Source organism: Sprattus sprattus (assembly GCF_963457725.1).
Source record: "Sprattus sprattus genome assembly, chromosome: 5".
Lineage (NCBI taxonomy): Eukaryota > Metazoa > Chordata > Actinopteri > Clupeiformes > Clupeidae > Sprattus > Sprattus sprattus.
In genome coordinates this window covers 44,916,944-44,938,117 of record NC_137924.1, presented here as the reverse complement: position 1 = coordinate 44,938,117, position 21,174 = coordinate 44,916,944, and the positions used below count along the sequence as shown (strand labels likewise).

Sequence of the window (21,174 nt, the reverse complement as noted above, 5' to 3'; positions counted from 1 at the left end):
TTTAATGCTATCTACATGTTCATGTTTGTGTTTTATATTATTTTGAAAGTTAATGTTGATTTTCACTGAATTGTATTCATTCTTTGCTACTACTTTTCCCCTTTTTTTCGGTCACACCAACCTGCCAGCCATACAGAGGTTGGTTCTTTGGACTGTTCCATTCCTGAGTGAAGCTCATTGCGGGGAGAGCGCACCAGCAGGCTCCAGAGCAGCCAGTAGCCACTCTCTAACTTGTTCTTCTTCAGGAAATACTCCATATCGAAGTCATCCTGTGTCACTTCTACAGAAAAAAAAAAAACATGACAACCTCATCAGGCATCTTTTTTTGGATCTTATTATCTACCTCCCATCCTCTTCCTTACGGTGTGGAACTGAACAAACTCATGTGCGTCATTTCCTAGTTGTCCTCATAAAAACGGCTTGCATGGGGAATATCCGACATTTGATGGGTATCCCCTGCTCATTTCAGCTCTAAATTAGTGAGGATTAGTGAAACAGGGCTCAATCACCAGACTAGACCTAGGACTAGGAGTGGTTTTGTGACTGACACAGCGCCCCCTACCGGCGGTAAAGGTGAAGGGCAGTTCTGCCAGCTGGGAAGAGTGGCTCATGCAAATGGCCAGTTTGTCGCACCAGTGCTGGTGGCTGGAGTCCTCAGGGTTTCGTGTCCAGTCAGACTGAGAACACTGGTCAGAGCAGTAGAGCACCGCTTTACACTGCAAGCTGTGGACGAAGGAGGTTACATAGAGAGAGAGAGGCAGAGAGAAATAGAAAGAGAGGTGGAGAAGAGAGAGAGAGGCAGAGAGAGAGAGAAAGAGAGGGAGAGAAGAGAGAGAGAGGCAGAGAGAGAGAGAAAGAGAGGGAGAGAGAGAGAGCAGTAATGCCAAGACACATGAAGTAGGGAAGAATAAGGGTTGGATGGAGTTGAAGAATAAAGATGTGTATCCGCATTGACACATGGAGAGAGCAGATAAGGTATATGGGAGAAAGAAATTAGTTAAATGGGTCATAGACAGTAGTTTGTTGAAATGCAGGAGGGAAGCAGAAATGTTCACACACGTGAAGGGAAATAGCATTGCACATGACAGTCAGTGACACCTTCCTCAACGTATGTCCCAATTTTTTCGTAGAAACATGACACCACTTCCCTTAACACGAAAAGCTAACTCTGTGCTGTGTGGGCTTGGTGTAATGCTGATACGGAACAAAAACCATGTGCATTACAAACTGTAAAGAATCTTTTGACTCCCGACACAAATCTTAATAGAATGTAGGCAGGCTCCCCTGGGTGTTAGAACACTATAGCCACCTGTTACTAAACACCAGCGGGCTGATCTGTTCTAATCCTAAGCTTCTTTCTGTTAGAGACCTACACACTGTGAGTCAACTATATAAGGGGGAAAAAGCTACTATAGTACTGCTTAAGAGAATTATTTGACTTAGTTTATACAATTTTAAATAAGTTAGGGAGAATATATTTAATGTAAATTAAAAAGTATACATCATGTCAAAAACACTGATGAGAACTGTATTTTGTTTAAATAACTAAAAACAGCTCTTTTTTAGCTCTTCAGCCCAGCCCCCTTTTCTTATTATTCTTCCTCTCCTGTTCTCTTTCCCTAAGACCATCCATCTCCACTCCCTCCGTCTTCCCCTCTTTGCCTTACCATGACTTCAGCTGGCTGGGGAAGGAATGTTTCTTACACACGTGACAGTACCGGGCGGAGGGCCAGCGCATGCTGAACTCCAGGGGCTTTGACTCCCCGCTCGCTAGATCCAGCTCAGTGGGGCCCCAGTCGCCCAGGGCCTGATCACACAGCTCCACACGCAGGGCAGCGTAGGCCTGCTCACTCCTACAGAGCAACCTTTGGAGAGAGAGAGAGAGAGAGAGACAGGCAGTGAGACATAGGCCTGCTCACTCCCACAGAGCAACCTTTGGAGAGAGAGAGAGACAGGCAGTGAGACATAGGCCTGCTCACTCCTACTCAGCAACCTGTAGAGAGAGAGAGAGAGGCAGTGAGACATAGGCCTGCTCACTCCTACTCAGCAACCTGTTGAGAGAGAGAGACAGGTAGTTAGACATAGGCCTGCTCACTGACAGAGCTACATTTCCTGATCCAGTGCAACCATAACCAAAGTCTTAGAGACCATTATTTTGACAAAATAACACAAATATTCCCAGAGTCCCACCATCTAAATTATCTGGACAGACTCTCAGTTCTACTGGGTGAGAGGGAGGACTGCTGTAGGCTGGCAGCAAAATATGTATCAGCCTGTCATGAGCTCCACAGTAATGTGAACCCCCTGTCCCACATAACCAATATTTATTTTTTTAATAATTGACAATTAACCTGCTATATGTTTATAGACCACATTGTTACTATCTATGACTTTATTTATTTATTTTTATTATTATTATTATTATTTATTTGTATTAATTGTGATTGTACATTTTATCTAAACATGCTTTGGCAACGTTGTATTGTATGCAGTCATGCCAATAAAGCCTTTGAATTGAATTGACAGGCAGTGAGACATAGGCCTGCTCACTCCTACTGACTAAGCAACCTGTAGAGAGAGAGAGACAGGCAGTGAGACATAGGCCTACTCACTCCTACAGAGCAACCTGTGGAGAGAGAGAGAGAGACAGGCAGTGAGACATAGGCCTACTCACTCCTACAGAGCAACCTGTGGAGAGAGAGAGAGAGAGAGACAGGCAGTGAGACATAGGCCTACTCACTCCTACAGAGCAACCTGTGGAGAGAGAGAGAGAGACAGGCAGTGAGACATAGGCCTACTCACTCCTACAGAGCAACCTGTGGAGAGAGAGAGACAGGCAGTGAGACATAGGCCTGCTCACTCCTACAGAGCAACCTGTGGAGAGAGAGAGAGAGAGACAGGCAGTGAGACATAGGCCTGCTCACTCCTACAGAGCAACCTGTGGAGAGAGAGAGAGAGACAGGCAATGAGACATAGGCCTGCTCACTCCTACAGAGCAACCTGTGGAGAGAGAGAGAGAGACAGGCAGTGAGACATAGGCCTGCTCACTCCTACAGAGCAACCTGTGAAGAGAGAGATAGGCAGAGAGACAAACAGGGACAGAGATAGTGTGAGAGTAAGTAAGTAAGTAAGTACGTTTTATTTATAGAGCACATTTACACACAGCGAGCATACACTGACCAAAGTGCTGTACAATAAGATAAAAATAATAAAAATAATAATTAAAAATAACAATAATAATAATAATAATAATAACTAGAAAATGCATTTCCTGAAGGAAATACCAGTGCATGAAATGCAAAAGTTAGGAAAGGAAGAAGAAAAGAAAGAAGAGTGAAAGAAGGAAAGAAGAAAGGAAAGAAGAGTGGAAGAAGGAAAGAAGAGTGAAGAAAGGAGAGAAGAGAGGAAGAAGGAAAGAAGAGTGGAAGAAGAAAAGAAAGAAGAGTGAAAGAAGGAAATCATAGTTGAAGAAGGAAAGAAGAAAGGAAAGAAGAGTGAAAGAAGGAAAGAAGAAAGGAGAGTGAAGAAAGGAAAGAAAAGTGAAAGAAGGAAAGAAGAGTGGAAGAAGGAAAGAAGAGTGAACAAGAGTGAAAGAGAAAAAGAGAGTGAAAATATTGAAAAAAGGAGATAAAAATGGAGTGAAGAAGAGAGATTGAGTGTGAGAGAAAGTAGACTGAGAGGGATAGAGAGAAAGATGGAGAGAGAAAAAAGTAGAGAATGGAAGGTGTCTTAATGTTCCTAGTTACAGTTAAATTGAGAGGGACAGAGAAAAGGTTCCTTGGATTTGGCGCAGGTGTCAGTGGAGCACAGGTGCAAGCCAGTTTAAAGACTCTATTATGATGTCATAATGGCCCAATGTAAGTCAATGGGAAAATTTAGATTCGTTTTTATTTAATATCTTAAAAAGTATAAAGTTTAGAAAAGTGAAAAATACATAGCATAAGTGTCCTTTACAAGACCTACGCGACAAAGTTTGAATGAAGTTTCTACGTTAAACGGTTTGGGCTGAATTAATCACAGAAAAAGGTAACAAGAATAAGAAGAAGAAGAAGAAGAAGAAGAAGAAAATGCCTAGGAATAACAATACAGGGCATTTCATGCACTGTAATAATAATAAATAAAGATAAAAAGTGAATAAAATACAACAACACAACAATACATAGAGGTCATAATAATACAACAGGGGGAACATTCATTTCCAGGGCATACCACACAGACATGAACAGGAGGTAGGCTAAAAGGTCAAGGGGCAAGGAAGGCCAGGGAGTAGAGGTGGGTTTTTAGCCTAGATTTGAAGGCAGAAATGGAGGGGGCGGATCTAATGTCCAGGGGGAGCTGGTTCCACACATATGGTTCCACAGACGTGGAGCAGCAATGGCAAAGGCTCTATCACCTCTCTGCTTGAGCCGTGAGTGTGGCACATACAGAAGCCCTTTGTTAGAGGATCTGAGGGACCTTTGGGCAGAGTGGGGCTGAACAAGCTCAGTGATATAGGCCGGGGCCAGCCCATTGAGTGCCTTATAAACAAATGAAACAATTTTAAATTGGATCCTAAAAATAACTGGGAGCCAGTGCAAGGAGGCCAGAATATGGGTGATGCGCTCGTGCCTCCTGGTGCCAGTTAAAAGACGCGCAGCTGCATTTTGGACCAGCTGCAGACGTCTGAGTGAGGATTGGGGGAGGCCAAGGTAGAGAGACGGAAGTGAAAACAGGGGGAGGGAAGTGCAGGGAAGAAACAGGGAAACCAATGGCTGAATTGTGTGTGTGAGTGTGTGTGGGGTGAGGGGGCAGGCTAACTTTGCACTAACTTTCAGTTCTCACCTGTGAAGTTTCCTGTCATTCACTTTAAGAGACTGGGGTCGCCGTGGCAACCCGCCACTCATCGGAGCCTCCATGCAGCGGCGGATCAATCCCACCATCCTTTGCGTTGTTCCCAGGGCTCCTTTTCCGTCACCACCTGCTACCTCCCCTCCTCCCAAGGCTCCAGCCCAGCCATGCGGCAGGACGTCAAATCCCAGCGGCAGACCAGAAGCGTCAGTCACCATCAGAACACTGCTCCCATCACAGCGAGCTACAGCCCACAGGACGAAAAAAGAGGAATGAAAAAATTATTCCAACTCAATCATCCCTCCATCCAGTCAGCCAGCCAAAAAGCTTTCTATACGCTGTAAAGCTTCAGTTAAACTATTATATAGCTGTTGAAAGTCATATGATAATGTCTAGTTGTAAAGTTCTAGTTTGCTAGCTCAGCATTTGATAATACAGCATTGGTATACGATCACAGAACCATAGTCCTTACAATGTAGGCTATCACTAAGTATTTGTGCCCACTGCCCACAAGGTAAATCCTAATTTTGTAGTGCAGCTGCATATTGTTACGTTTTGGGTTCTTCTCCTGAAGCGACGACACTGACAGTGTGGCTTCATTGGCAGCATCCACTTATTACAGTGCCCTAACTCCACCATAGGGGGGATTTATAACACAGTGGGAGAACAGGACAGGAGGCTTGTCTTACATCACAATAACATACTGACGGTGGTAAAACAGATAACTTACACAGGACTCAAACAGTGCAACACAGAGACGAAATAATAAACAGTCTCACACAATAACATCAGACACGAAAGGATATCTAAGGCGGGAGGTATTCCAAGTATGTTGTGTAGTGCCAAATCTAGGTTAGATAACTCAGTGTAAGTGGTAAACCTCCTAAAAGAAGCATTCTCCTAGCAAAACAAAGTCATAGAGCTCTTCTTTAAGGAGGTTTACCATTTAGTCTGAGCCATTGACTGTAAATGTTAATATGTTAATAGTTAACACTTATAATAATAATAAGGAATTAAACAGTTAGGTTGCTATTGTGTTAGCCTACTGTGTCGTGCAGCAGCAGTATTGGTTTGAGTGATGCTTGCAGTTCCGTAAATGCTGCCTGTTATGTGATGTCCCAGGGTTCTTAGTGTGTAGAATGTTATTATATCACTGCCTGGGTGCTGAAACCGTGGCTCTTCGCACAACTGGGGAGAAAGAGCCATCGACCAGGAGGGCTGCCATCGCTGCCCAGGGCTTAACGAATGCCTGTGCTGTGCGTCACTGACAGAGAGATTGAGAGAAAAGACTCCGAAGACTCCAAAGTCTTCTACAAGGTCATTGTGTCAAGACCAGGCTCACCCTTGAGGAGCCTAGGGCGACTGTATCAATGTCTGAGGCTCCTGGGGATCAGGGTCACCTCCACGCCCGTCCTGAAGAGGACAGCACCGAGACTTAGGGAACACTACCTACCCCAGTGCTTTTGCCTTGAACAGCTAGGGTGCCTCCGGAGCGCTCACAGCGCGGCAACCCCCGGCACACCTCAGACACTTTGTGTTGTCTACATGGTCAATGGGGACATTTTACCTGTATGGTGGGGGCTGTGTGGCGAGCACCATGAATGTTTAATGTTTTAATTTTGGCTTGTCTTGGTGTTTCCACTCTTGTGTTAATGTCTACGTGCAGATTTGCCTGTGTTTTAGCGTCTTTGTGCACCCTGAGTCATCCTGACATGTCTGCATACAAAATACATCCCCATTCTGTATCAGTGTTACTTGAGCCTTTGTATTAATAAACAGTAAGAGAAGCAAAGGTACACCTGATTCCTGATTCTACATAATTTACAGTCAGTGCTGTTCTGACCCAGGTTTGCGTTTAAACAACTTAGGCTTAGCCTACTTAAAACACACCCCGGAACTTTAATGCCACAATAACAACAACAACACAGCAGCGAGGCATGCTCGGTAATCTCCCCAACACGCTACAATATGATGCGGGCAGTAATAACAGTCAATAAAAGATCTTGATCTTGACCTACCCAGATCGGCGGGGTCTATATCGGACTCGTTGAGGCGACTGTGGACAGTAGGGGGCGGTGCAGTGCAGTCCAACAGGTGCAGGATCCAAATAGGAGAGGTATTATCGATGGGGTAACGGGGAGGACCATATCCCCAAGTGTGATTCAATCCTCCTCCCTTCTCGCAGTGTAATTTAGGACAGGTCTGAAAGGAAAAGTACCACTGCGCCATGGTCTCGGAAAACGCTATGAGCCGGTCACGGTAACCAGATACTAGTTCCATCTGCAAGGGAAATAAGAAAAAGATGCTGAACTGTTGAAGACAAATTTTGAACGTGACCTGGCGGATTCAAACACCTTAGCGACATGGACTTAGAAAGTTGACCGAAAAGAACAGGGTAGCCTATGTTTTCTCAAGGTCAAATGTAACGTTAGGGCTAACCGACTCATGAAAAAAACCTACTTTTTTAAAATGCTGTTTCAACACCTTCTTTTCTCTTCCTTAAAATCAAAAAGCGCTGCTCTTTTGTCCTAAACACGGAGTTGTGCTGAAAAACAATGCAGGTCAATGAAAACAAATCTTCAGAAAGTTATTTTATGAAAGTGGAAGCATCGCACGCGCAGCATTCTCCCTTTTGGAATGTTCCATTCTGTACACAATAGAACGTTTTCTTTTAAATGTTCCAGACGTATCCATAGTTTCGTATTATTTTCCTAAATAAAGTAGCCTTATTGATTTATCTTATTATCGCTATTATAGGCTATATAGGGACAGTACACACACACACTCAGAAAGACAAGCCAGTAACTTTCATGGATTTAGTGGGCTACCCTTGACTTAACATGCAACGATGATATTAGGCTTGTTATGGCATGGGTATGCTATCTTCAGTAACTCATAGGCATGGAACATTATTTCTCATAGAAAAGACACATTTCCTTCATAAGGACTGTTTTGAGATTTAATCTCTCAGACTGACATTACCTACATTGAGTTAAATGCTGTTTAGGATGGTAGGATACATGATAAAATCAGTAGCCTATGAAATGTACTGTATTTAGCCTAGGTAAAAGATACAGCTATTTTTATGACAGAAATATATTTTACTCAAAATGTCTTGTATGAGTCCCTGAAATGTACAAATGCACACAAGAGTGACACACAAGTGTGACAACCAACATAAAACCCCAGCCTTGTGCATCTGATGGTGTGTGGTGAGATTGAAAGAACTCCAGCTTAAATTTGCAAGAAGTACATTTATTTGGTATTAAAATAAACCTTTTAGCATAGCAGAAAAACAGTCTCTGGCTACAGCCAGCAGCCTGTGGTAAGGGGACCTAGGAGTCCATCGGGGAGGAGGAAGAGTGCTGGATGGTGGTTATGGCCTGGTCCAGGAAGTCCCTGTGGGTGGGGCTGAGGGTCATGTGGGTCTGGATGGTGCCCCGCAGCATGTCCAGCTGCTCCTGCATGCTGTCGCAGTCCTTCATCAGAGTCAGGTGCGTCCTCAGACGCTCCCTCTCCTTGTGCACATCCCTCTCCTGCTTGTCCTTCGCCTCAACCGGCATGGGGTAGGTGACGGGGGGCTCGTCGATGTCAAAGTTGCAGAGGAGGTACAGGCAGTCCTTAGAGGCGCAGATGGACCGTGTGCAGCGAGGCGCCTGAGAAATGGAGGGGCGTCTTAATCATCAACTGTGTTTTTTCTAGAACATGATCACAGGTGTCAGTATGATCACCTCCATGTCAGGTAAAACAAGTGTTCATCGGTTTCCTGTTAGTAGAGACCCAGGGTTAAGTCTGGTTCAACATTGTGTCATGCAGTCAACCTTGTGGATAACTGGAGCACTGATTTTAGGGACATGATTTCTTCTGAGGGACAGATCAATTCCGACTGGTCAGTCAGTGTCAGACTTTTCTTACCTGCACGCTAAGTTTGACAAAGACAGCACTGCCATCAGGACATCCAGGCAGACGACCTCCAGCACCACATCCACAGCCGTGGACTTCCCTGCTGCCAGAGCCCCCCTGGAGCAGGGCAAGGGAGTGGTTCAGTCCACACCACACATCCACCAGCGCTGAAGTCAGTGCCACCTACAGCGCAGAGGGTGAAACACACAGGTTAGCCACTGACAGCACAGGGAAGAAATGAACTGCCTATACACAAACACATATAAACACACATACACACACACACACCAAAACACACACACACACACACACACACATATATACAAATACCTGTCTTAGCCACACACACTCACACACACATTAGACTCACTCACCTTAGTGGGCTCCCCTCGGTCAATCTTGTCTCCTGTTCCAAGCTGCCCATAGCGGTTGCAGCCCTGCATGTACAGCTGGCCACAGTCATCCACCAGGCCCAGATGCGTGAGACTCATGGAGCACTTAACCACCTTAGGGGTGAGAGCAGAGACACGAGTTAATAGAGAAACAAGAGTGTTTTGTCATTGTGGATAGATGAGTTTTCCTATACCTAGTAACCATGGCCTTACAAGTGTTTGCTCTTTTAGCTTTCATCGGTATCTAAAGGCAATGTGGGATGTTATGGGCTAAAAGCATTACAACTAGGGTGTGTTTGAGTTTTCATAACTCGATTGGTGATGGGAACCTTATTGGTGATGGAGAGAGGTATCGGGACGTGGATGTCTTGGGGATCGAAGCCAACGTTGGACCCAAACAGTTGGCGGTAGACTCCAGCTGAATGCACCTCAATGTAAACTGTACCCTCAGCTGAAAAAAACAAGAGACAGCAGAAACAGAAGAAAGGAAAGGGTAGAGGATGACATCAATGCAGTTTGGTTCAGATCATGTATGTTCTCTAGTTTAATGTAACGATTGTTGGCTGTGGGAGGGGGTGTTGGCCATACTTGTGAGGTACAGAGCACTGTTGAAGCCTGTGTGCAACTTTGTGATTGACATGGTGGGCATCAAATTGCTGATCTTCTTGAGTGACAGCTGCACGGTATAGGAGCGAGGGGTGTTCAGATGGGCTTCGTTTACATACAGCGCAAACACCTTCCCAGTGTCTAAGAGACAGATGAAGAGAATAAAAGAGAGAGAGAGAGAGTAAACAATCAAGTAAGAATATTACATAAAATTACCAAAATCACCTACCCTAGTAGTTACTGGGTAATACACTAAGAGTATCCAGACAAAGAATGATCTATAATTTCAGCAAAGCACACTGCTTCATGCTAATGAAAAATCAAGGCCAATCTATTGAAATCGAATGAACAGCTCCATAGAAATCACTTGTCTAGCCACACACTTGTGAGCAACAGCAGGGTCCGGTTGAACTCTGTGCCTGTGAGGCGGATCTGGGTGAAGGTCAGCGAGGAGTGGAAGGTCATGCGGAAGACCCTGAGGCCGTTGTCCTGCTGGTAGACCTCCACACAGTCGCACCTCTTAGGTGGCAGGGTTGAGCCTGAGGTTCCAGCTGCGTTAGGAGCTAGAGGGGCATCCATGCGGCTCACGAGGACGTACACGTACATGCGGTGGGAGATGTCACTGCGGGGGTCAACAGCAAACTGTCGAGAGAAGAAATCAAGTGCAGTCAGAACAGAACCATCTTCCGGATCCTTCCTCTGCTATGTTATTAGACAGGGTTTTTTTAATCTTCAGGAAAGGTGTGTTATTGGCCAGTAAACGTTTTGACAGCTGTAGTCAGTTAAGGGAAATGGACATGGTGTTCGTTAATATTCAGCCAAGGGTCAAGTGGTCTAACTTCAGACACACACACGCACACGCACACACACACACACACACTTATTCAGCTATTCAAACATACATTGTCACATCACATGTATTGCATGCAAACACACGCACACATGCACACACTGCCTCTCACATCTTTGGCATGACGGCACAGTATGGAGGGGCGCGCGGCGCGTCTCCAGGTCAGCTGACCGTGCAGCGAGGAAATCACACCGTTGCGCAGCATGAAGAGGGTGCCCTGGTAGTCCCACAGGAGCAGGTGGTCCCGGGTGGGCTGGGTGCGACGGAAGCCCAAGGCCTGGGGAGGGATGACGGCAGGGCACACCAACTGACCCCCGCCGCGACCCGAGTTGAAGCTCGGGCGTCCACTTCCACCACTGCCCAGACGCTGCATATACAGTGCCTGGGTGTCTGTGGAGGAAGAATGAGAGAGATCTTTAGAGATGGTGTCAGGTAACAGATAAACTAGAATAACAGTTCCAGCATACAGGTGGTCAATCCAGGCTGAAAAAGTTAAAGTCTCCTTTTGTATTTTGGATCAAATATTTGAAGTTTGAAAACTACCAAAATACACTAGCCGGAAGATCAAATTACAAAGAGTTGTTGGTGAGGGTAAGTAACTGTCACTGTGAAGTTAATGGCAGAGTTAAGACAAGCATAACCTGAGGGTGATACCCCTCCATCTTACATTTGAAGATGGCCATCCGCTTCCAGTTGATGGGGGCTATATTAAAGGTATCATTTACAGGAAGTCCTCCTGTTGGATGGCGTTGGAATAGCTTTTTCCATAGGATTGAGTTCAGGCTCAGCAGATGAAAAGCGTTGCAGGTGGCCCCAAAGGAAATGACATCACGGGCCGACACCCAGGACAGGATCTCTTCAACCTTAAGTGGAAAATGGGTAATTTTAATGCCAAACTGCAAATATGAATAATGTGTATGTGACTGGTTTATATCCACAATAATTATATGTACATGTTTATGGTTATGCATGTATTTCTTATGACTGATATAAAAGATAAGAATAAGCTCACCAGCTCTGGTGGCAAAGAGTTGATATTTGTTAATGAACCCTCCACAGATAGTGTTGGAAAGCCTGTCTTTCTCCTCTTTGGCTAGAAATTTGACAAAGGAAATCACAGTTCATTAAAATAATTTACAAGCGCATATTATGTCAACCTTTTTTTTCAATAATTGAATCTGGTGCAATTTTCTTTACTTACTGTGGGTGGCGCCTCAGTTTTCATGACTAAACGCATTTTACTTCTTTTTGGTCTCTCTGCCATTATTGTAACAGTATTTGTTTTATATGTTCTAAAAATGTTTCACAATTTAATTTTGTTGGTCTCCCCTTCTGATTGTAGTTGTAAAATGACCACTTTTGCCACACATGCTCTAAAATTCTACTTTAAAATTCCATTTTAAAAATCCCACCTATGACATCATCATAGTACTATGAAAGACTATTCTAGAACTTTGCTGTGGGTGTTTGTGAGCTACTAGGTAAAAAGTATTCTTGTAACTTATGTAGGCCAAGTGTGTCAAGATTTTCTATACTTTTAACTGTGGTAGCTGCACTACCACATGTTGTTAATGAAGACTTAAGAATATCCATGATTGGTGAAATCTATGATTCGACTGTCTTGAAATATAATAGTAAGGGATGACTTTCTATGGGTCAAATTTTATAACGTGTTAATGGCCAATAGGCTCCAGCCAAGCTGTCTCTCTCTTCCTCTCTCTCTTCCTCTCTCTCTCTCTCTCTCTCTCTGTCAGTCTCTCTCTCTATTGCTCTTTCCTTGCAGCTGGCATGGGGATGGTCACATTCAATCTCATTCCAATCATTCTGGTGCACTCTCAATTTTCAAGAGCCACTCATTCATACTCTCTCTCTCTCTCTCACACACTCACACATACACACACACACGTACACACACGCACACATACATGCGCACAAGTAATCTCTTCTTCTCACCATTCACCCCCTCTATCCACCATTTGTCATCTTTTCCCTCTACGTCATTGATTTCCTCTCTGCTCTTGTCACTGAGTTTCCATATGAATACAGACTATCTTTTACTGTGGCTTCTGTTCCAGCAGAGTCTGATCACGTCTGTGCACTGTACAGGAAAAACATATATACGTGTCCTATCTTATGTTTTTGCTTTTGCATGTTTCTGCCTGATAGGCCTCCAACAACAGTATGGAACATTTGGAGAGGAAGAAAAAAGCACCCAAACAAGCAAGAGAGAACATGGTGCTGGACAAACACCCAAACAAGCAAGAGAGAACATGGTGCTGGACAAACTAAGTGGGTTATCAGAAACAAAGGCAGTGTCCCAGGCTTGTTTTACGCTTCTTCTAATGAGCATTAATATTCATTGTCCTTCATGACCCACATGCATATGAGATGAGGTAAGAGCAAAAGACCAATTGAGACTGTATGGGAACTCTGGGGAAATTAGGCTTATTGATCTGATGGCAGAATCGATCATGGCAAAAAGTGTGTAATTGTAATTAATTAAGAAATATCCCACTGAGTGTTTGATGAATGTGCACACAGGTCAATACCCCTTTCACCTCTTCGCCCATCGGAATGCTTGATTAAGAGCGGTGATGAGAAGCATGTCTGGCTTGGTAGCTGGTGCTGGGATGCCTGTAGTGGAGATTGCCTATGGATGAGAAGCATGTCTGGCTTGGTAGCTGGTGCTGGGATGCCTATAGTGGAGATTGCCTATGGATGAGGAGTCATGTCAGGGTAGAGCTATCAGTGAAAAGGAGGAGAATGTGGAGGAGGTGGGATACATAATGGACAGGTGAGGAGGGTTTAGCTACCAGTGAAAAGGAGGAGAATGTGGAGGAGGTGGGATACATAATGGACAGGTGAGGAGGGTTTAAAACTCCTAGAGAGTGGAAGTGGGGTGATAGTTCCTCAAGCTCCTCTGGAACTTTATTAAGAAACCATAATTTCATTCTATAGAGGTCTTTGAAATAGAAGTTGTCATTGTCCCACTTGATGTTGATGGCTATTTATAGTATTGGCTTGTCCCCATTTGCCATTTCCTTTGTTTTTTTTCTTCCCACTGTAGTGGGTCATGTGTTATCCCCTCCTCTCAATACTCCCACTCTCTTTTTTTCTCTTTCTCTCCCTCATCTTTGTTTTCCCATTATCTATTTTTTGTGTGCCTCCCTTGGTGTCTGAGGAGCACCACTGGTGGATGTTGCCTGTATGACATATGAGTTTCTCACGCTCTTTCTCTCTCTCTCTCTTTCTCTCTCCCATCCCCTCCCTCGCTCTTCCTCTGTGGTGTCCTCCCCCTCCCTTTCTTCCTACGCACTGTCCCAGCAGTGTATTGACTCTGTGGATGATTTACTGACCCACTTTTTTTGTCCCTTCCTGACACTAACATTCATTTCAGGAATCAGTAAATATCACAGGACAAAACTGTATACTAAACCAGAACAACCCCCCACACTTCAACCAGCTATGATAAATATTCGTCACAAAACTGTAAAAAAAAAAAAAAAAAATCATTAAACAGGACACTACAGAGATGCAAATTGAGTTTTAAAACCTCAATATTTTTGATCCATGGTCAAACAAATCCCCTTACTTTAACTAAGACTAGACTTTTCATTTAGAGTGAATTTAACATTTTATTTGCATTCATCTGGCTACAAGCCTCATGTTGATAGTCGGGGTATGAAAGCATGGCGGGGGGGCAGAGACAGAAATGCTTTGCTGTAATCTCTCAGACATCCGCAGGGTGTGTGATTTGTATGATGGTAATGGACTGTGTGCTTACACTGTAAGCTGTAATGCACATTAATGGACGGTGCTGTGCACTGGAAAGGACCCAGTGCTCAATAGAGATCTTCCCCTCACTCCAGCTCCGGACCCAGCTGTGTGACCATCACAGCACATCAGGAGACTGACAGATGGGCAGATGGGACATTAGGGAGGGGTGCGTGTGTGTGTGTTGGGGGTGGGTGGCTGCTGATGGATGCTGAGAGAGAGAGAGGGTGTATAGGGCTGGTCAGCTGCTGAGAAAGAAAAAGACTGAAATTTGAAGTAAAAAAAGAAAGATAATTTGTTTGGGTGATGAAATTAGGTCTTAATTTGTGAACATCTCTCTCACACACACACACACGTATAAAAGAGCGAAAATATCGTCGATGAATTTATTATTTTCCCTCTTGTGCATTCATTATTCTGCAATTACATTCTAACCCTTTGGTAAATGTACCCTAAAACACTATTTCATTCAGTGAACAACTGACTTCACCTTGTTTATAGTTGGATAATTAACTGTCTCGAAATAACAGTCAGTTTTAAGACTGGTTTTGTCGATAAGTACTTTCTTACTTAGGACGCTTCCCTGGAACTCCTGTGAACCGCAAGTTCATCTTTTCTCTGATTGGCTTGTCTATCCTCTTGGCCCTCTGAAATCATGAAAATAACTACGCCCCTTTCCTCCAAGCTAAGCCTGTGTTTTCTAGTGAAGAATACGTTTAGGGTGTGTCCGACTTGTCAATCAAGGCTTCCCTCACCAAGTGACCACGCCCCCGGTTGCCTCGCGCAGCTTACTGACAGATTGACAGTTACTACGATCCGCTCGCGAAACGGAGTGGATGTATTTGTCCAGTCTGGAGTGGGAGATTCATTTTATTGTTGGATTTAACGTGATGTCTTTTTTGGACTACAGAACTTCAACCAGGGATACCACGCCGTTTGCGAGTACAGAATAACGGAAAGAAAAGTTTAATTTTAGGCTTTTAACTCAGTATACGAATAAAGTGATATTAGCGGCGTATTTGTGTTTCATGGCTGCTGGGGATGTTTCCCAGCTGCCGGCGACAATAGCGGCCAGCCGGAACGTGGAGAAGGCGCTGGAGGAGGCGGCGGCGAGCGGTGCTCTCAACTTGTCTAACCGTAAACTGAAGGAGTTTCCAAGAACCGCTAGGAACTATGACTTGTCGGACATTACATACGCAGGTAGGCAGTTTACCTTTCCCTCTGTTTCTGAACCGCTGTCTTACAAATAAAGCGACATGGGTCTCAGTGTCCAGTCATTTGGGTCTCTCTTTTGTTTCACTCTCTTCTCCCCCACCTGCATTTGCTGTAACGTGGTGCATCGTCCAGCTGAGCCAAGCAGGCGTGTTGTGCAGAACAGCAAGCTAGTTCCTTATTTTTTGAGTTGACTCCAAGTAGGCAACTTCAAACACTGAAGTCCAATGTGAAATGTGACTGACTTCAAGCCTCAACAGTATTGCTTAGTTTACAATCCACGTTTTCTCCCACCAGCGTGTCTCGCTAGGTGAGAGATAGCATTAGCTGCAAGTTTCAAGATTTTCGCATTCGCTTCCTGTTGTTGCAAAGGAGTTATTGCTGCATCAGTAGGTATACTTCTCCTTCTTATATGAAGGGCCTGTGTTGTATAGCGAACACATAATGTTGTCACTGTCCTGTTGTTAACAGCCATTCGAATTTAGTAGTTTCAATGCACTTTTTTATCACTCTGTGATGGAAATGTTAACGTCCTTTGACATACAATTATAGTGGTAACATAAGTTAGCTGGGCTAAATTCTTCCTTGCCCTGTTGAAAGAGGATTAGACCATGCTAGTTGTTGAAATCAAACTCGTTAGCTTGCTTGCTAGCTAAGATGATACAGCTTGACGCCCTGCGACACTCCTCAAACGCCCCCTCTCCTCAAAGAAGCTAGTGCTGTGTTCTCGGTAATTGTGACCATCTGCTCTCCTGCCATGTGAGGGGAATAGGCCATGGTTGTATTAACTCAAACACACACACATATACACAGATGCCACCGAGAGAGCTAGGTAACAGTAATTGATATTTGTATGATTAATGTGTCTGAGACTGTAGATAAGGTTATCTTGGTTGCACACAGTTTTTGTGTTGTGTTGGAGCCATGGCCAAAGCTAGAAATCATGGCTTTTCACATTTTTCTTTCCCCAATGCCTTGAAAGTGGTGCTTGTAAGTAGTTGTACTTAGGATTATATGTTTTTTTCATGTCTTCAAACCACCCTATACCCCCCTCAGTCTCGCCTGCTTGTGTCTTCAATTCACTGAATTAATTTACAGTTTGGTATTCTTGCGAGTCACTTACTCGTGGAGCAATAAAACAGAAGACAACTCTTTTTGACATGTCTCAGAAACATTAACCTACATGAGGCGCCAGCTGCCTCCTAAATAATGTAGATAAGGGTGAGAAACTAAAGAAACATCAGTCACAGACTTAGACACTCGCACACACACTTGTCTGGGTTCAGAGACACACAATATTCTCTTAGCATGCTGACTTTGTGCCAACACACGCCACTCTTTCACTGTGTGTGTGTGTCTTGGCTGTATGGCAAGGTAAGACTTGTCTGCTTTACTAACTGTACCCATAATTGTTGCCCAATTTTGATGGGAACATGATTTTGCCATTTGTATTTCACTATCTCCTTGATGTATCTCTTTAGCAACCATCAAAACATTAGACTGCTCGCTCATCACCATGGTGATTGTGTTCCTGCCCTTGGGTCAGTAGTACCTCTTAGCTCTGTCTGAGTTTGATCTCTGCTTACTGACTTGCCCAAAAACTGCACGCCTGACTGGTTCCTCCAGGTTCAGTCATACAGCGCACACACACAAACAATCCAGAAATACAGTGTTATCGTATCTGCGTTGATCTCTACATCTGCTTGGCCAATCCTGTTCCTATCCTCTATACTAGTGACTAATTTGTCTTTGTTCTCAGGTCCATCTCAGCAAAAGGCTACATGTTCAAATTCATGCGAATCGGCTGCGACACACCCTGCTTTTAGCCTAGCTGGGCAGTAATTGTAAGGCTTCTCTGAGAACCTTTTTAGATCAAACAACAATTGGTGGAGGTTAGGACAGTATTGTGTGTTTCTTTTTTTTGGACAGCCATCATGAAGCTGAAACTACAAATATTACCCAGAATAGAGAGAAGATGAGCGGAGCATCCAGTTGTCTGGTAGCAGGCTGGAGAGTGCTCTCTGAAGTGGGCAGTGTTCAGGCTGAAGCACCGAACACTGAAGCCCACAAACTGCTGCTCGATGCCAGCAGGGCCTGAAGGGGGGCCCTCTTCTCTTTTATAAAAACAACCTTTCTTTCGCTCGCTCGCTCTTTCTGTCTTTTTTTCTTTTCTTCTTTTTCCCTCTTTCTTCTGCTGCTTCCAGTCTCCTGCCGACGCTTCAGCACAGACTTCCCCACAGGAAGGTCAAGGGTTCAGCTCTCCCTGAGGGAAGAAGAGGAGAGAGACGGAACGAGAGAAGGAGAGAGGGAGGGGAGAAGAAGAAGAAGCAGCAGCAACAGCAGCAGCAGCAGCAGCAGCAGCAGCCCTGTAAGAAGACATGAGTAGAAAGGGGGAAAATGGAGAGAGAGAGAGAGACAGACAGACCCAGAGAGAGGGAGACTGGCCCTGGACCATCCAGGGGAACAAAACAGCAGTTGTGTGTCTAAGCAAATCCCACATATTAACAGAAGACCCCCTCAGATTCAGAACTCAACTATTGCTTATTTCCAATAACCTTAATGTGTTTGTGTGCACATGTTTATGTGTGTGTCTTAAGTGCACATGTGCATTAGTGAGAGGGCAGGGTAGGTGTATGTATTTTTGTATTTGTATATGCATGTTTGTGTCTTTTTTTTTTTTTAGTGTATGTGTGTACGCACATCTTTGTGTGTTCTCTGCAGTAGCTGTGTCTGTGTGTGCACCAGGACAGAACTGGGGTGTAATAACAGCAGGATTCCCCTCCCTGGCAGCCTGTAGGGGGTTGGGAGGTGCAGCCTCTCCCCTGTCTGCCCCAGGACTAACAGCGCTGCAGAGAAATAACAGCAGAGAGAGAGAGAGAGAGAGAGAGAGAGAGAGAGAGAGAGAGAGAAAGATGAAGACAAAGATGAGGACAAAGGGATATAGCTAGAGGGGAAAATCAGAAAAGAGAGATTGAGATGAGATAGACCGGAGAAAGCAGGCCTAGAGAAAAACGGCACATGGTCAATAGGCCGATAGAAAGAGAGGTTGAAGAAGGAGAAGGGAAAAGTGAGCGCGAGAAAGAGAGAGACAGTAAGGGAAAGTTGATAAATATTTGTCGTGGGGCACCCCAAACTCGTGACCCCTGGGGCGTGTGGAACACAACAGCTTTTTGTTGAAGGAACAGAGAGACAGAGGGAGCAGACACACTTCATACCACAACTAAGCACTGCAGCAGCTGAGATAAAACGATGAAGGGGTGTGTGTGTGTGAGAGGGAGACGGGGGTTACGGTGGGGGGAGGGGCAGGGCTTTTGATGAAACAGTCCCTGGGCTGCTCCTGCTGCTCCCATTGTCGTCACATTCCCGAAAACGGGGGGCTCTCCTCCTGCCCGGAACTCACTCTCCAGCCTATAGACCCTCCAATTGTCTGAGTCACACTTGTCTTTCGCCCCCTCTCTCTCCCTTTCCCCTTTTTCTACCTTAAACAATTTAGAGACCCTGTGCTGCGCTTTTCCAGCCTTGTCCCGTTCTCACTTCATCATTCCTTTCAGTCCCTCTCTCTCTCCCTTCTGCCCTTCTCCTTCTCTTGTTTTCTTGCCTCTCTTTTCCTTATGTTTTCTATTGTTCCACTGGCTGTTTTTCGTTAGCTTACACGTGTAATATGGGGACAGGCACATTTAAAAACACGTGTAAAATGATGAAAGTGTTTGCGTATTTGTTGGTGTTGGTGATCGTTCTTGTTAGAGTGAGAGTGCCCTGAGTGTGTATTTGTTTAGACAAACACAGTGTCCAATCAGGTCTGTTGATCAGCGACACAGAGACATTAGAGGCACCGACCAAGCCCTGAGGTGCACTGGGGAACATTCCAGAACCTTTCAACATATCATTTCATGTCTTTGCCTCTTTCAGCTGAAAAGAGTGAAGTTTGGCACCGGAGTTGTCTTTGCCAGCACAGTCTCAGGTTACAAACAAAGTACAGTCAAATATTTGATTTGGGTCGGTATTTCTCCCACTAAGAGAGATCTACATTTGAATAGTTTACCATACTGTGCCCGTGCTTGAGAGTGTGTGTGTGTGTGTGTACAGACATAAGGGCTGTAAGAAAATATTGCTACCGCAATATTATGTTTTGCTGCATTGATTCTCATAAAACAATGTATTGATTTTTAATTAGTAGATTACTGACAGGCACATGTTAATGCCTTTGCTCAGATGGCACAAAAAGCAACACTATGATACTGGATGTTACAGGGACTGTGCAGATCCTACTGTTCTGATTGTGTAAAAAAGTAAACTTTCTTTTACTCTGATTTGACGCTTAAAGTGTTTATTTTTAAATCGCAATGAATCACCTTGCTTACAGCATTGAAATATATGGCAAATAAATCGTAACCCCTTTATCACAGGATATTGCTTCGCCAGATTCTTGCCAGTACACAGTCCTAGTACACACAAGCACACCTCACCCTAGTAAAACTGTGTTCTCCTCAAATCTGGCTCTTTATTGGGCCTCTCAGCTTATCAGCTTCACTTCCTTGTAGTTGTTTCAGTCTCTGTGGCGACATTTGGCCTGGCAGTACCCTACCAGTTCAGAGCTCCCTGGCTGCCTGTCGCCACGGAGATGTTAAATAGGAAATAAAACTGTCAGTTTCAACAGGGTGCTCTTAGTTTTGTGCTCCTCTGTTTTGTGTTACAGACAGCTCCCTAACACTCCTTTACACACACAAACACACACACACACACACACACACACTGTGTAGCTGAGAAAACTGCACATGGTCTTCCAATTTTATAAACAGCCATATCGTTTCCTTGGTTTAAGAGTATGGTTCAACTCCGTGTTGACTTTTGACCTTTTATGGCTCCATGAAATCTCCAGGCAGACCAGGCTCTCTCTGTGGTTATTCAGACAGCAGGGCTAACTTCCCTCAGCTCGTTTGGATTTACATAACCTCCAGTGGCTAAGCCGCTCGAGAGAGTGGAGTGTGTGATTTCAGAAGTGGGGCGAAAACACTGCGATAAGGTAGAGATTATCCAGCCTGCCGAGAGCTCTGTCTAAACTGTTATGATCTGAGGCGCCTTCAGGGTTGTGGTGTGTTTGTGTGTGGTGTGTTCTTGAGTAAGCTCTCAGCTACAGTGCTTGTTTTGAGGTTCTGTATGTGCTTTACTGTCATGCAGTGCATGTCCTGCTCTCTTTCTCTCTCTCAGCCTGTGTGTGTGTGTGTGTGTGTGTGTGTGTTTGCATGTGTGTGTCAGAGAGAGAACCAGCTGTTGCGCAGTGTTCCTCGCGCTTCCCCTTGCTTGCTGCATTTCCGGCCCCTACTGCGGATGTGGCTTTGTCGTGCTGCAATGTCTGCTTCCCTCCTTCTACTGTATTGGCCCTCTCTCTCTCTTTCTCTCTCTCTGTTTTTCTCTCTCCCTCTTTCTTTCTCTCTCTTTCTCTCTCTCTCTCTCTCTTTCACATTTCTTCCTTGTATTACATCTCGGACAAATATCTTTTGCCTCACAGAGAGTCTCTGTGTCCCTTACAAACCTGAACTTTTCATGCTGTGACTCGCTCTGACTCTCCATTTTCTGACCTTCTCTCTCCCTCTCTCTCTCGTTTGCTTA

General features: G+C 44.6%; 2 protein-coding genes across 3 annotated transcripts in view; one reads left to right on the top strand and one right to left on the bottom strand.

Annotated features, from left to right (window-relative positions):
* Positions 1-8,162: 8,162 nt before the first annotated feature.
* Positions 8,163-11,261, bottom strand: LOC308366230 (F-box only protein 24-like; the record flags this gene model as incomplete). Its single annotated transcript, XM_080839865.1, has 8 exons — positions 8,163-8,483; positions 8,743-8,913; positions 9,105-9,236; positions 9,434-9,573; positions 9,711-9,869; positions 10,112-10,370; positions 10,691-10,968; positions 11,246-11,261. The coding sequence occupies 8 exons, from the start codon at positions 11,259-11,261 to the stop codon at positions 8,163-8,165; spliced, it is 1,476 nt and encodes a 491-aa protein (XP_080695991.1).
* Positions 11,262-15,180: 3,919 nt separating this feature from the next.
* The window catches only part of lrch4 (leucine-rich repeats and calponin homology (CH) domain containing 4), a 41,879-nt gene continuing 35,885 nt past the window's right edge, over positions 15,181-21,174 (top strand). For both annotated transcript variants that reach the window (XR_013968667.1, XM_080839452.1), the window contains exon 1: positions 15,181-15,552. Coding sequence is in view for 1 of the 2 variants with exons in the window: in XM_080839452.1 (XP_080695578.1) it covers positions 15,381-15,552 (172 nt within the window). In the remaining variant the exon portion in view is untranslated. The remainder of the gene's footprint in view (positions 15,553-21,174) is intronic.